Here is a 15,888-nt window from a genome sequence, read left to right as displayed (position 1 = left end):
CTCCCACATGTGTGAGGTCCAAGGCAGAGAACTACTATATAGTTAAGAGGCATCTAGAAATGTTTTATTGCATTAATACTATGTGAGATACCAGTCCAAAATATAAAAGAAGAAAAATAGAACAAAAGAGTAAAGAAAAAGGGGAAAAAAATGTAATAAGGGATCTTTGGAAATTAGAAGCAAATACATGCAAGAAAAAAATTTATTATTTTTGTTTTCCAGATGAACTATCAATATACTATAGAAAATTTCCAACATTGACAGAGAAAGGGGAGAATGTATTTGGTGGTAGCATTATAAAATGTAAAAAAATTAGAATTCTTTTTATTTTAATTTATATACATTGATTTTCAATATTAATTTATATAAATATCTTTCCTTGTAGTTTGTCTTCTAGTGTATTTGAGTGGGGACCATTTCCCACAACTACTTAGATATTTCTCTCTTTTTCCCCCTAATTAAAGAAAAATTACTCATTCCATCCCCAGTTCCAAGTTGATTAGGCTGTACTTGTGCTTGGATTTCTTTTCTTTTCTTGGCTATCAAACAGGCAAACAAAGCCTTATATAGAGAGAATTCAGGGTTATAAAAAGAAATTACAAAATCTATTATAACAAGAGCACTTACAAAAATCATTGTGAGAGGATGTGAAGTCAAAGAACCCTCTCCTTTCCGTGTATTACTTGGTTTTTGCTGATGATTAATGTTGGAGAATGTGATATCTTTGCATTGATAATGGAGATCTAATGGTAATCTCCAAACAAGTCATAAAGCAAAAAAGAACAACAATGACAAAATCTTAGTGGAAACACTTTCTCCCGTAACCTATGGAGTGGCACCATCACCAAATTGAACTAATGTCGGCTTCTTTGACCCAAACCAAATTGAACCAAACTGGATGAGATCAAAATCTAAACTTCTTTAACGATTCGAATTCAGAGTCACTAGTAACCAATCAAAACCAATTCAACCCAACCAAAACCATACCAAACCAATGGATTGACAACCTCACATCCAAATAAATACAAATTGTTATAACATTTTTTTTTGTGGGGGGGGGGGGAGATTTGGTCAAACAAAGTCACTCTCAAAATCTGAAGACAGTGACCTGACCTTGAAATATTCCAACTAGCCCAGTTCAACAGTTGCAGCCCGGCCCATTGCGCCTTAAGACTGCATGACTAGTAGAACTGTAGCAGGTGAGACCGAGAGAGGCCGAGAGGGCGATCTTTCTAGTTTTGAGTCCTGCACTCCTGCGTATTAAGTGCTTTCTTATTCAACTAAAGATCAACAGGAGGCAGTGATGGATCCTTCCTAGTTTCGACAAAGAATCGTGGACGAAACAGAAACAGTCTTGACCTTCTTTTGTTAATTGTTGATTTAGTTCACATTTATCACATCTTTTTTTTTTTTTTTTTCTGTTATTATTTTTAATCTTCATATAAAACACCAACCCCAACTACTCCGTTTCTTCTCCACACCCATTTGTTACAGTTTCCAGATTCCCCTAATATTTTCTTCTAGTATAGTTTATTTCTTTCTTTCTTCAGTTTCCGTTTCTTTTCTTTGCATCTTCTTCATGATTTCTGTTTCTTCTCGTTTCCAGACATAATCACGAGTAATACGACCAGATGGTCCAAACCCCATCTGGGTTTCCTCCTGAATTAATCGCAGAATCTCCAATCGTTTTCAAAGACCGTTGAGGGCAGATGGGTATGTGTAGATAGATAGGAAAGAGACGTGGAAACGGAAAGCGAAAGGGAGATAATCTGATAAAGCCCTCTTCTCCTATTTTCAATTCTTTATTTCCTTATTGTTATAAATTAAAAGAAAGCAGAAGAAGTAGTTGGTTCCTGTTCAGTATGCACAGATCCGGAGCTGTAATGGCTTGGAATGTGTTCAAGTTCTGTACGGCCCTTCGTGGGCTTGGCTCCATAATGATCCTATTGGTCCTAGGAATCGTTGGCGTTACCTATTATGCTGTCGTCCTTACAAACTATGGTCCTGCTTTGTACGATGGTGGTCTTGCTTCTGCCAACGCCCTTGCTGTATTGCTCTTGTTTCATGGTCTGGTAAGCTCCTTAATTTCCCATTTCTTCATGATTTTTTAGAAGTCAACTAAGGGAGAAAAAAAGGGGCTTGTTTCGTTTCTTGGTTTTGTTCAATCAATTATTTGTTGAATCGTACTTGTTGATTGTTTTGAAGTTTTTTTTGTTGGGGTTCTAAATAAGTATAGAAGAACTTAAAATTGTGTAAAATAAAATATTTTAGTTCAGAGCAATGAAAGATTGATAGTTGATCATTTTGTCTTTATTGATCCACATAAGGGTTTTAAGGAGTTCTTTTGGCCCTGCAGTTGGGGATGCTTCTATGGAGCTACTTTTCTGTTGTTATAACTGATCCTGGTTCTGTTCCACCAAATTGGAGGCCTGTTATGGATGAGGAAAGAGGAGAGGGTGATCCATTAACAGGTACTGATTATGGTGGTACAGGCACAGGTGTGCAGCAGTCAGGATTGCTATCTGACCCAGTGAATCCAAGAGTCCGGTACTGCCGCAAGTGCAACCAGCTGAAACCACCTCGTTGTCATCACTGTTCTGTTTGTAAGTCATTACATTCGTCTTCGTGGAATTTTTTGTCCAAGGCTTGATTTCTTTTGTTTTCAAAAACATTATTAATTTTTGTGTGTGTGTTTCATGCGGTTTCAGGTGGGAGGTGTGTTTTGAAAATGGACCACCATTGTGTTTGGGTTGTCAATTGTGTTGGGGCTCTAAATTATAAATATTTCCTTCTCTTCTTGGTATGTTACCTTCCCTGCACTGGTTGGAAGTTTTTATATCAGCATATCACATCCATTTAAAGCTCGAAACTTCTTGTTGCACAAAAACAATACAGCATACAAGGGGATATTTCCCATGTAGGATTGATCTAGAGCTTATCTTACATTCATTGTTGGGAAAATTTTGAAATGTTGTATTGTCTCTGGCTTGTCTGATATCTTTTGCCTCATGAGGCTGTCATTTTAAGTTTGTTTTGAATGTATTGTTGAAGGCCGTAATATTATTGACTGGAGAGTGTTTCAGGGACTTGATATTATTGACCACCAATTTGTGATGGTCCAAATGAACTGGATATTATTGACTCAGTTGAGATGCAGCTAGGTGTTTATGAACTATATACAGACCATTTTGTTTTTTGGTTCGAAATTTAACCTTTTGTGGGTGGGTTTTGGAGATTTTGAGTTGATTGTGAAAGAGGACATTGCTTGGGAAGTGGATTGTTGTCATTGTTGGGTTGGGTTGGGTTTTGTGATGACTGGCTGGGTTTGATGCTTTTGGGTACCCTTTTTTTTTTTTGGGTGTTGGGGGGGGGGGGGGATGTGCGGGGGTGAGAGAATGTAATCATATGCGGTTTTGGTTATTTATATAAAGTATCGAGTTTGGCAAAATGCATAAAGATGGTGTTTGACATCAAACTCAGATCTCAGATTTTTAGCCAGTCTTAGCTGACCTTTTCCCCAATTTAACTATACACCACAACTTATTGTCTCTACTCTTCTAGGAAAGGATTTAGTAATCAGGTATGATATTCTGCATAAGCTTCCTTCTCTCTGGTTGTCCGCACACGGATTGTGTTGTAAGGCTCATGTTTTACCATGAACTCCAATTCAGGATATCTTTACCTTATTTCCTGACATCCTGAGACATATTAATGCAATCTGGTTAACCTAAAAGTAGGTTCAGATGCAAACCACAGTTAAGGATCACAGGACACAACCTTAGGACCAGAATAGTGAGATTTTTAATAACTCGAGATGGACTGATCTGATGGATTTGAAAGCCTGGTCGAGTAGGCACTGTAGAGGAGAGGAATAATCCTTCAAAGTTTGGCCTAGATCCAACAGATGGATCTGGAGATCTGGCAATGATAAATAAGAACTTCCAAAATAGTAACTTCTAAAACTCAGATATAGGAAGTTGGAATCCAGATTTAGGAACTTTCTAAAAGTACAACTAGATTCAGAAATAGTAACTGAGTTAGATTAGAAATAGACAGAAACTTAGCAAAAACCTGAGATCATATTACTGATAAATCAAAGGGAAGAACAAGATTAAGAGAAGAAAATAAGAAGATAAGAAGGGATGTGACTTCGAATCACCAATAGGCCTGCGGGAAGGGATCACCTCCAATCCCAATCTTTTGCTTCACTACAATAGGGCTGGACTTGCATCACCACAACCCAAAGAGGTGAAAACCCAATTTTTCAGTAACTCAATTTGTAGGGGAGGTTTATTGCTCCTTTCCTTTATTTATAACTTCTACAACAATCACAAAAATACCCCTATCTATGGCAGGAGGAATCCCTTACAACTTAAGTCTCTCTTCAAAGTATAAGCTATTCTAGAATATTACAAAATAGAAAGTACCTACTTAATGTCGTCTAGGACCTAAATCCTTAATATTGGAGCTTATAGAATTGGCCCATTATAATAGAAAACTAAAAAATACTTAGCCCATGGCCCATATGACCATTGGGTACTCAAATTAAGCCTAAACAAAACTTAAACCATAGACCATAGGTTCAGCCTCTAATTGTTTTTTTTTTGGCCGATGATAAATTTTCTTTTCCATCATGGCGACATCTATTTCAACAATGTCTAATGCCAAAATATTTCTAAGTTTGATCTGAAGGCCAGTTTTTGGCAACTTGGAATTCACCCAGAAAAACTATGGAAGACTGGTATTTATAGACTAGATCATCATTTTCAATGGAGTTTGTATTACTATTTGGGCTAAAGGTGGCTACTCCTTTATTTCAAAAAGGCTATGATACGAGCTTTCCAGCCAATCTTTTTTGCATTGGTATATATTGATGACATTTTATTATTTTCCATTGATACTGATAGCCATGCTGATCTTTTTAAATGGTTCTCACTGCTGGTTTATGGTTTATGCTTTATGCTTTCTGAAAAGAAGATGCTTATTGGACAAAATGAAATTAAGTTAATAAATGCTTGTCAGAGATGGTAATTTTGTTCCTCAGCCTCATGTTTCCCAATCATTTCTAAAATCCCAGATAAGTTATCATCTTTACAGCAATTACAACAATTTCTGGAGTAGTCAATTATGTGGCAAATTTTATTCCTGATTGGGCGAAGCTAACCACACCATTATATCTATTGACAAGAAAAATTCTTTCCGTTGGGTAGATGCTCAGACAAAGGCAGTACAACAGCTTAAGAAGGCTCTCCAAACTCTTCCTCCCCTCGGTTCAGGAACCCAATATTCTTCAAATAGATGCCAGTGATGATGTTGGGGTGCGGTCTTACCGGAAATAGAAAATTCCACTGGGAAAATGTGTAGATATTGAAGTGGAAGTTTCAAACCTTCTGAGCTCATTCACCATTCAACCTTCAAAGCGATCCTCGTTATCAGACGAGGCATTGAAAGGTTTGCATTTTTTCTCATAGGAAAAGCTTTTCAAGTAGAATGGATATGTCTGCATTCCCTAAGATGATCCAGTTCAGGCAAAAGCTTCTTCCAAATCCCCGACTACTCTGTTAAGAAAATTGTTTTTCACAAAAGAAATTTCAGGTAAATCATGTTCTTAGAAGAAAGAATTCTCGTGCTCCCAGAATGTCATATTCCTAGATGAAAGAATTTTCTTTCTGATTTTCTCTCCCAGAATCATCCTCTCTTTTCAATATTTCCCTTTAAGATTAATGCATTCACCCATCAAGTTCAAGAAATGACTATGGAACAATTTCTCCAAGATCAAGGTAAACAATGTTTATATCTGTTTCTTGAGGTTACTATTATTAATCATGAATGAACTGACATCCGAGGACTTCCTATCCATCTGGATTATCCATTCTTCAATTTTTTTGAGATTCATAGATCTTATTATCTATTAATGAAGCCCTTTGTTTTCTTTGGTACTTGTGTGAGGCACATGTTACCGAAGAATTCTTAAGTTGTTCATGACTCCTGGCCAATGAATTGAACTAAATACCCATGGATGCTTCAATGTTCTCCTCATATTCCATAATCTTCTAGTCTCATATTGATGTAGATCATTGGACAGAGCCCAGCCAAGGCCTTTTTTCCCCGCCTACACATCAGTTCATGGGTGTTCTGGTTCATATTTAGTTTCTATTTCGGGTTCTAATTAGTCGCTATTTTGTAATTACTCTCCAACAGCCAAGGGGGAGTTTCTAATAAGGCAGTTTTTAGTAATAAAGGAGGGGCTGTTATAGCTTTCTACAATTTGAAGTTTGATTAAAAAAAGAAAAGGCTTTATGCTGTTACTGTGAGAGGCAGGTCTGTGAGATACAGAAACCCTAGTGGGAGACTAGGAGGTTAGTGGGATTCTAACCTAGGTTTGGGTGGGAGGCTCAACCATTTCTTTTCCTTTCTTTGTACCATCTTCTTCTTCTCCATCAATTTCTTCACTTTCTATTTTGTTGTTCCGTGGTTCCACCTACACCTGAGAGGCATTCAAAGCTCTTGAATGCTGCTGGAGTTCATTTGAAGGTCAACCCATCGAGTTCCAGTTGAGACAAGTCTTGAAGATCAAGTTCTCATTCTTGCAGCTTCCTGGAGTTGGAGATATCTGCAGAGAATTTCGTGGACCTGTAACTCCTGATCAGGTCATCCATTTCAGCCCAGGTTTTGACAGCGGAATATCCACCTAGGGCCCTTTCTTCAATGGTAACTGCAGCCTCATTTGTTGGCTGAATAATCTGGTTGTGAGTTACTAATTCTGTGATTGCTTTCTAATTTTGAGTCCTTTTGATATCTGTTAATCCAGCCTTCTGCCTTGGCTGTGTTTTTAGAAAGTTATTCAACCCTGAGAGACCTCTCTTCGATTGGGGTTTCAGTCACTGCGACAGCCAGAACTTAGTGCTGTTTGTGTTTCCCATGGATCTGTTTCCACCCTGATGCAGTTAGGCGTGGGAAATTTTGGAAATAATTTAGTTATTCGATTTGTTTCCTTTAATTATTAGTGTAGGGTGTGGTCAAGTTTAGTAGGGATATTGAATTTTTATTTCAGTTGCCAAATAGGTTAGTTTCCATTTTAATTGACTCCCAATTTTATGCTTTGATTCTCTTTATATAGCCATGTAATGGAAGAGAATTCAGATTTGAAGAACTGAATGAAATTGAAGAATATTTTGGGTAAAACCATGGCTGCCGATTCCCTCTTCCTCCCTCTATGAAATCCTCTCTTCTTTTCCCTTCTTATCTTCTTCTGTTCTCTAATCCTTTTCCCTATTTCTTGCTGTTTATTTCCCATACCTGAGAATACTCTGTTCTGGGCGGTACTTCCAGCCCTAGTATTGGAGATCGATCTCTACAAATACCCATCGGATCAGCCTAAGACTTCTTGAAATCATTCCTGCACTAGAAACGACTCACCATACACAGATTCAAGGCAAGGTTTGGTCACTACCGGAAGATCTGATCAGAATTTCAGATCTGGTTCCACTGTTCTGCTGGTTTCAAGTTGCAGCAGCAATCAATCTCCTTTGGTTGATAATTCGACATATCCATTGGCTAGAAACGAGAGCCCATCAAGATTTCCAGTTTCGTGTGTAGTTTCAAGGTGAGCAAAGCTGAGTTGGGTGACTTCTCTTGATCAAAACCAGCCTAGGTCTCCGCTGGTTCTGAGTTTTATCATGAATGCTAAAGGTTGAAGAAGCCTAGTCCTCTCTATTACCCCACATTCCTTAAATTCCCAGAATAGTCTCTTATATTAAAGTTTTAATCCTAGAACTACCCCAGCTGCTATTTACTTACTTCCAAAAACCTGTTTCTTTTTTGATATCACGGGTTTGCCACCCAAACTCTTAGTTTGAGTTATCTATTATTCTTGTGGGCTCATAAGCGATCCGATTCCAGCTTTTGGAACCCGGATCCGCATCGCACCCACAGTATTTGGATAAGCTGTCAAGAGTCTGGGAGATAGAATACCTCGCTGTTAAGGTGTATTACCAGTTTCTGTTACTGGTGTTCTTATTGTAACCTATTGAAGAGAAGATTTGTTTCTATTTTTATTTCTTATTTAGGAAGCAATACTTTTTTCCTTTTAGGTGCTTTGGCTTAGTTTTTATTTTTGTGTTTTCATGGTTGACAAGTAATTAGAACTAGCTAGTTGTCTCTAGAAGATTCTAAGTTTCTATTTTACTTCTTTCTTACCAAACAAGTTAATTAGTGTAGGAATTTTTTGTTTCCAAGTGATTAGTTTCCATTTCTGCTACTTTATATTTTGTAATGAGCTTGGCCAAAGCTATAAATTGGCCCTTATTTGTGAACAAGAAGTTGACTTTGCTTGCATGTTTGTTCCTGAGAAAAGATGTTTCAGCAACTGAGATAGCTGTGGGTGAGAGACCCAGGACTGAGAGTCCACGCCCCCACATCTATCCCTTCTATAATTCTTATTCTACTTTATACTCTTTTCTTCTTCTATATATTCATTGTTAATGAGAGAAGGAAGTCCCAACAGTTGCTAAATAGAAGAGTACACAACCAGGCTACTGAATCCAGTTATAGGGTTTTTCCGGGAAGAAATTTCAAGTGCGTATCTCCCAAACCATATCTCTGATTTCTGCATGATTTTTGGGGGTTTGCTAAGGACGTTAGGAGGACCACTTGGTTCCAATTTGAAGTTCATCCGAAACCCCCAACTCAAGTTCTTGAAGAATCACCAAAAGTTTCTTTTTTCTTGCAACTGGCATTAGTTTCAACCCAGCCGCAGGAATTTATTCAACTTTTGATGGTTTGTCCCTCATATAGGATCTCCATTCAATCCAAAATGTGGCTCCATCTGAGGTGTGGTTTGTGATTAGTCAAATTCTCCTCTATTCAGCCCTATTTTCCAGATCTGAGTTCCGGTTGAATCTGAACTTGATTTGTGTGTTGGAGTTTATGATGGATCCTACTGGGACTGATTACCCCTTGATAATTTAGTTTGGCATCACTAGTTCCTAGTTGTCTAATTGAAACTGGTCTTACACCATCTATGTTCCTCATTGGCATCAACATTGTCCAGGACAATCTGATGATAATTATATTGGCCCTCACTGTTGGTGCGAGTACAACATAGAACACAGTGAACCAATGTGATGATTCATCTTTGCCATTTCAGTCGAGCAAATATGCAACATATTATATTATCACTTTGGAATAATCTAAAGACAATATCTCACCTAGATTGATATGTCTTTACTCTTTTTTGAATATATTCTCCAGTGGGAAGTCATCCGGCTCATCGATCCTTGTTGGTGATCTTCACACACCATTATTTTGAATGGATGTGTTAGGCAATGAGGTCCTTATCAGGTATAGTTCGACCAAGATTTCGCGAAATGTTTTGGTTTCGTCAAAGGTCGAAACAAGATCGGGTGCAACTTAGTAGGAAAGCAGGTTTTTGACCAAGATTTGACATTTCAAGCGAAATTTTGGTTGACTTGGTTTTGGTACAAAACAGTACATATAAAAGTTTCATTTTTATTTTTATTTTTTACCACAGTCAGTTTCGACCTAGTTTCGATTCGGTTTCTCCTATTAGAGGGGAAAAACGCCAAAAAATCCCACATTTTTGTATTTTTGGCTTGATCACCTACATTTCTTGGTGGAGCAATGTGTTGGGGACTGCTACAACTACAACGCATCCGCAACAATGATCGGTTTTATTTTTTATTTTTTGCATTTGAGAAAGATTTGTGTGAGATTCAAATTTAGAGGTATACTTTTTTTTTTTTTTTTTAAGCCTTCCTGGAGCTCTATGTGGTACTAACATAGAGTTGGAGGAATGGTTTCGCAGCAGTGTTTTAACCTTAGTTGTGCATGCACATACATTTGTACTTGTGCTTGTACCGCTTTAACATTATGTAATATTGAAAGGTTTTTCTTCATAATGCATATTTTAGTTGTTTTCATTGAGTTTTATGTGTTCTATATTTGAGACGGTATACAGTTGGGTGGCATACACTTACCTTGGATATGCAATTAAACTACAATTTTGGGTTTTTTTTTTTTTAGGAGCTAAAGGTTCTAATATGTTTAGAAATGCATAATTAGGGGTTCCCTGAGGCCTGAAGTTTCGGGCCCAATATATGGCCATTTGATCATCGAAATGACCAGACAAAACATGCAGAGTTTCGGTTGAAATCCAAATTATTTCAGTTTCAACCCTAGTCAAAACCGAAATCTCAAACCTTATTATCAGGTATCCTATAAGCTACAACATGGTAAACGGATATAAAAAATCATATGCAGCTGATCTTACTGGATATTCTTGGCCTAGTCAGTGCAAGTGTCGTGATATGATTACCAACATCTACAGTGCTTTCCATATTTTTTCACATTGGGTTGCTTTTGTTTTTGGATTACCCTATGTGTCCCTTATCTGTACTCATAGTGGTTCAAGGCTGAATTAGTCTTGTGAAGCTTTACATGTCCCTTATCTATACCTATAATGATTTGAAGCTCGCATTATTCTTATGATTATAAATAGATAGCGTACTTGGGTTGCATAACTTGGGAAGTGTCTTTTCCTCTAGGTCTTAGAGTTATGTGGTGTCTTTGTATTTTCTCTCTCCTCATGTAGTAAAAATCCAGGATGAGCATCCACTTCGCTCCAGTGTTATTCCCAATTTTTGGGTTTTATCTGACATCAAAATTCTTGTGTTTCTTGATGTGCCTTTGTGTATGTGTTTCTTTTCTCTGTGCATAAATATATGGGTTATCCCCACGTAGGTGGTGTGTGGATGCTCTCCCATGCCCTCCTACATCTGATCATGTGGGCCTCACATTGACACACTCTCTCCTCTCTAACCATGTAGGTATAGTGTTATGAACACTGTTCCTGCATTTAACGTTGTTCCAACAGTTTCGAGGCAAGCCTGATAGTAATCAGATGAGAGGGTAAACCCTCTCAACCATGGAAAGTGAGAGCGATGCAGATAGCTCCAAAATGTAAATGATTTTACTGTTGCTGGAGAGGAGAAATATGAATTGCAACATAATGTTCTTCTGATCCTGCAAGATTGAGATGACTATTAAAGGAGTCCTTGGGATCTTAGGATCATTAGGGAGACAAGATATTTCATAAACAGAAGCTTGGAAGCATGGATATGTGAAAAGATGGGTCCTTAATGAGGTAAGAGTTGGAACCAGATGCAATAAAAGACTTAAGTGTCCATGAGTGTGGATACAACCCGAACCAGCTGCCAACACTTTATGGCCTTACGAGTTACGGAACCACACTCAAACATGAACAAAAAATTCTTATCACAAATGTTATGCAAACTTTGGTTACAGCAAGGTTTTCACACACACACACATTTATTTATTTATTTATTTAATGGGAAAATCTGGTTGTAACCAAGGTTGGTGAAAAAAAATTATAACCTTACTTTCTTGCCGTTTTAGTATAACACACCTTTTTTCTTCATTGAGGGTAAATTCTATCATTTCACATGCTTACTAAAAAAATATGCAGCTTTTAATAAGGACATAATGGCAAATTACTTTCAAATTATTTTGATAATCCTTGTTTACCCCTACATTAAATAACTTTTGGGAATAAGATAGGGGACAATCAAAAGAAGTCTAACTTAACTATTTTGGTGACAATAGAGATATGTTGTAAACAATAGTAGGGAGGTCAAATCCTGGTCATGATGCCCAAGATACCGTTGTTGGGGGAGCACAAGATCAAATCATTACTATGATGTCGAAAATGGATTGGTCGGTAGCCTTTTGGATGGGATGATTGGTAGTCCTATGGTTTCCATGCTGTTATATTGCTTAGCTGCTCATGATGCCTCTAAGTTGTTCAGCATCTGTTCTTTTGGCTGACCTACTGCTTTGCAAGACCTCCTTACTCTTTTCTGGTGCAAAATGAAGTTGATTAACGCTATTGAAACAAGGTTACATCGAACAAAATGTAGAAGTTATGCAATATTGTGGCATACTGTTGACTTATAAATCAATTGGACACAACTATTCATTTTGGAACTTGTATAACTATGGATAAGATGGAAAGGAATTTCCACGGTGTCTTTTGCTTGATGCCTTTTTTTTAAATTATATTCAAGGACTGGAAGAGGTTACTTTTTGGCTTGTGGTGATGATGTGGAACAAGGCCAGAAAAACATTTAATATTGTGGGGGTTTTTTTTTTTGGGGGGGGGACTTCTTTCACATCTCAATACCTACGGGATATGTCGTATTTATTTTTCTGGGGCCAACATTGTAATTTAGTCTTTTTTAGGGTTAGTTAGGGTTCTGTGTTAATTAAGGCCTTTGGTAATTTTGATATTACTGATCTATATTAGGAATCTACTATTTTAATAAATAGATAAACATCCACTATTTTATGAATATTTTCTACCCAAATTTTATTACTTATTGCGAGTCTGTTTTATTATTATTTTTAAAAATTTTCTTGTTTTCAGTTGTGCCAGGAGTTTTAATTTACTTGGTTGAGTCCTCATTTAACTTAGGCTTGGAGTTTTGAGTCTTCAGAGTCTGCATTGGGGTCTTTTAATGAGTATTTGGGGCTGTAAGCCAAAAAGTATACATATTGAAGATTAATGAGATATTGTTTGAAGCAAGGTTCACGTGTTTAATCCATGATGATCTTCTTACTCATCTTTCTGCCTTCAGTTTTGGTTCTATTTCCTTTTCTGATTCCTAATGCTGTTTTCAATTTCCACACACCCTATAAGTTTGCTTTGGATTGTAAGGTCTATGATGGACTTTTGATTGCTTTTGTGTCCTTTTAAGTTCTGAACAAGGGAATCCTCAAATGTGCTGTCTAATTGGTCTTGCTATGAAGTTGTTGACTTGTTTTATTGCGGTACTTGCCCTTCTGGCTGATCCCATTAAGTTGGGATAAGGCTTTGTTGTTGTTGTTTTCCCTTCTGGAGCATAGTGCACTAATCAGCTCCCTCCTTTAGTTCTTGTACATATGGCTTGTTGTATGGGTGATAAATTGATGGAATTGTTCCGACTTAAATTCATCCAAATTATTTAAGTGGATCGGTCAAAAGTATCTGTATATTTTGTTGATTGGGGATTGACATGTATCTGCAATAACTATGCTTGTCTGGAAACTTATTTATCTCTTTTGTGTTCATTTATTCTTATTGATGTCGCACATTATGCTGTTATATGTACAACAGCTATGAATTATTGTACAATAATTTGGTGACTTGTTATTAATGTTTTATAGATATCTAGTCACCATGTACTAAAAATCCTGATTTTGTCCTTGCTTTGCTCAATCTCATGCAGTTCTACACATTTCTTGAGACAACTCTGGTAACTTTGTCACTATTGCCGCATTTCATAGCATTTTTCAGTGATGGAGAGATTCCTGGAACACCTGGAACCCTTGCAACAACTTTTCTTACATTTGGTAGGGTCTAAGGAGCTGTTTTCTAAGGGACTGTAAATGACACTTCTATAGGTGTATTTAAAACCTGTAACCTTCTTTTGATTGCCCCTTGTCTCATTCCCTTTTTTTTTTTTTTTTTTTTTTTTTATTCAGGGGTAAAAAAGGGTTTTCAAATTAATTTTATTTTTTACTTCAGGGGTAAAAATGGGTTTCAAAATAATTTGAATGTGACTTATCATTATGTCATTAGCAAAAATTGTCATTGTCTTTGCACATTTTTTTATTATACGCGTGAAATGACGGACTTACCCTCATTGAAAAAACAGTGTTACAAAAAGGGCAAAAAAATAAGGCTACAAATTATTTTACACCTCTTGTCAATAAGAAAATCCCTTTTTTTATTATTTATTTATTTACTCTTCTAACTTATTTTTGTGCCTGCTTCCCTAGCTTATTTTGACCTGTTCTTGTTCTATCATTCAGTTTTGAACTTGGCATTCGCATTGAGTGTTATGGGCTTTTTGATCATGCACATATCATTGGTTGTTGGTAATACGACCACCATTGAGGTAAAGATCTGTCATGGCTCCTAATTAAGGTTGCTTCATTTTTATTTAATTATAGTTATTGATGTGAGCTGGATTCAAGATGAAGCCTCATGGTTGCTAAGTGGGTGACCAAAATAACCGATGGTTTTATTTTCTTGTCTTCAGGCTTATGAGAAGAAAACCAGTCCTAAGTGGCGATATGACCTTGGTCAAAGGAAGAATTTTGAACAGGTTAGCGAAGTCACGAATTGTGATCTTTCTTTTAGTTCTGGGAGCTGGAAATTTAAATTGATTGGTAATGGAACTTGATAATCCTTGGTTAATTTCAACAAAATTGAATGATCAATTGATTATCTAAGCTTTTTTTTTTTTTTTGATGAACTGATCAAATTTGTTACAATTATTGAATTGATAGATTAATTAGCTAGTTTTCTCAAATTCATGACAAATGCTGGACTGGCATATTGTCCTCACTAATAGGACTGGTATATTTAGAGGGAAAAGCTGAAATAACTGCCTGGGAAGATGGCATAGTTATCGAGGCAGCTGGCACAGAATGGTTTGTACACAAATTCGTTTGATTTTTATATGAAGAGATTTCTTAGGATGGTGTTCGTCAATTTATCAATTTGGAGCATGGCATCCATGTTACGTGCATGAAGGAGGGGGTGGTTAGGGAGGACAGTGATTGTTGATCCTGTTTTTTGCCGTATTATACCTATGTGTGATCTATTTTATATGCGACCTATGATATATTTCCCTTTCCTTTGGTACTTTGTAGTTAACCTACAGTATATTGACTGACATAGTTAGACGGTGGTGCAAGAAACTGCTTGGATACAATCTTTTTACTGGAAAAAAACAGATTAATTGATTTATGATTGGTTTTTTTGCATATCAGGTGTTTGGGATAGACAAAATATATTGGTTTATCCCTGCATATTCAGAAGAGGATCTAAGACGGATACCAGCACTTCAGGGGCTTGAATATCCATCAAAGCCTGATCTGGATGCCCAGGAGTTCTAGAATTATGAACAGCAAGAATTGTGGACTTCCATTTCTATTTTTTGGTTGTGAAAAAGGATCTAGTGCCTCCCCGTAAACATGTTGCTACTTCTTGCAAACAGAGATGAGGAATGTTGCAAGTGTGGACCTGTATAAGTTAGTACTCGGACATCTATACTAGCATCATCAAGAAGAATAGCAGAGAGGATTCCTGATCTCATTGTGAAGAACAAGCTCAAAGCAGGGAATTGTGTGGGAGATGGGGATGGTTTTTCTGTGACAATATATTTATTTCATGTTCTGTATGGGGGTACTGTTGAATCATAAAAGAAGGGTTGTAGTTGTACTCCATGTCTGGATTAGAGGACCGTGCCTATTAGCAGGGAGATCATGATAGTGGCAAAAATCAGGTCAGGGACATATCATACCTGATGAAGGAAATTTCAGAGTGTACACACATGGTTCATTATACCTACATATAATAGAACACCAAAGCCAGATACTTTTTTTGATAGTTTGTGTGGGTCTATGATTTGGATGTGTTCCTCTGGTTCTGATACCGTGGAATACATCCATTATCAAATCATTTTGTATTTTTATCTTCTGCTAAGTATGGGTTAAACAGGGGGCCTTGTGGAGGGATCTGCTGCTACCTAGTGAGGGATATTTAAGTCCAGGCTTCATTTTGGTCAAATGTTGTTTGGAGGATAGAATTCTTCAAAGAGTTCGCATTTCCAGCACCAGCCAGTTTATTGCTTGCTAGAGTTTTTTTTTTTTTCAAATGATGCATGCGCTGCTGACTTTGACATTTGATACAGGATAGAAGGTAGTTTTTATTAAAGGGCGATTTCGAATCTAGTTTTGAACGAGTCTACATTCTCTGCAGCAAACGGTGAATTGTGTTGAGCATTGGATGGCTAAGAGCAT

The 15,888-nt window shown here is 37.0% G+C and overlaps 1 protein-coding gene across 1 annotated transcript; it reads left to right on the top strand.

The window, feature by feature from the left end:
• The first annotated feature begins 1,189 nt into the window (after nucleotides 1-1,189).
• Nucleotides 1,190-15,475, top strand: LOC122089830 (probable protein S-acyltransferase 14). The gene is made up of 7 exons (XM_042659538.1): nucleotides 1,190-2,072; nucleotides 2,357-2,603; nucleotides 2,709-2,800; nucleotides 13,305-13,428; nucleotides 13,891-13,976; nucleotides 14,121-14,186; nucleotides 14,857-15,475. Exons 1-7 carry the CDS (start codon nucleotides 1,863-1,865, stop codon nucleotides 14,980-14,982), a joined length of 951 nt encoding a protein of 316 aa, XP_042515472.1. The 5' UTR covers nucleotides 1,190-1,862; the 3' UTR covers nucleotides 14,983-15,475.
• Nucleotides 15,476-15,888: the final 413 nt, after the last annotated feature.

This window comes from Macadamia integrifolia, chromosome 9 (assembly GCF_013358625.1).
Source record: "Macadamia integrifolia cultivar HAES 741 chromosome 9, SCU_Mint_v3, whole genome shotgun sequence".
Classification (NCBI taxonomy): domain Eukaryota; kingdom Viridiplantae; phylum Streptophyta; class Magnoliopsida; order Proteales; family Proteaceae; genus Macadamia; species Macadamia integrifolia.
The sequence above is the reverse complement of the archived record's forward strand: the minus strand, read 5'-3'. Positions and strand labels throughout refer to the sequence as shown.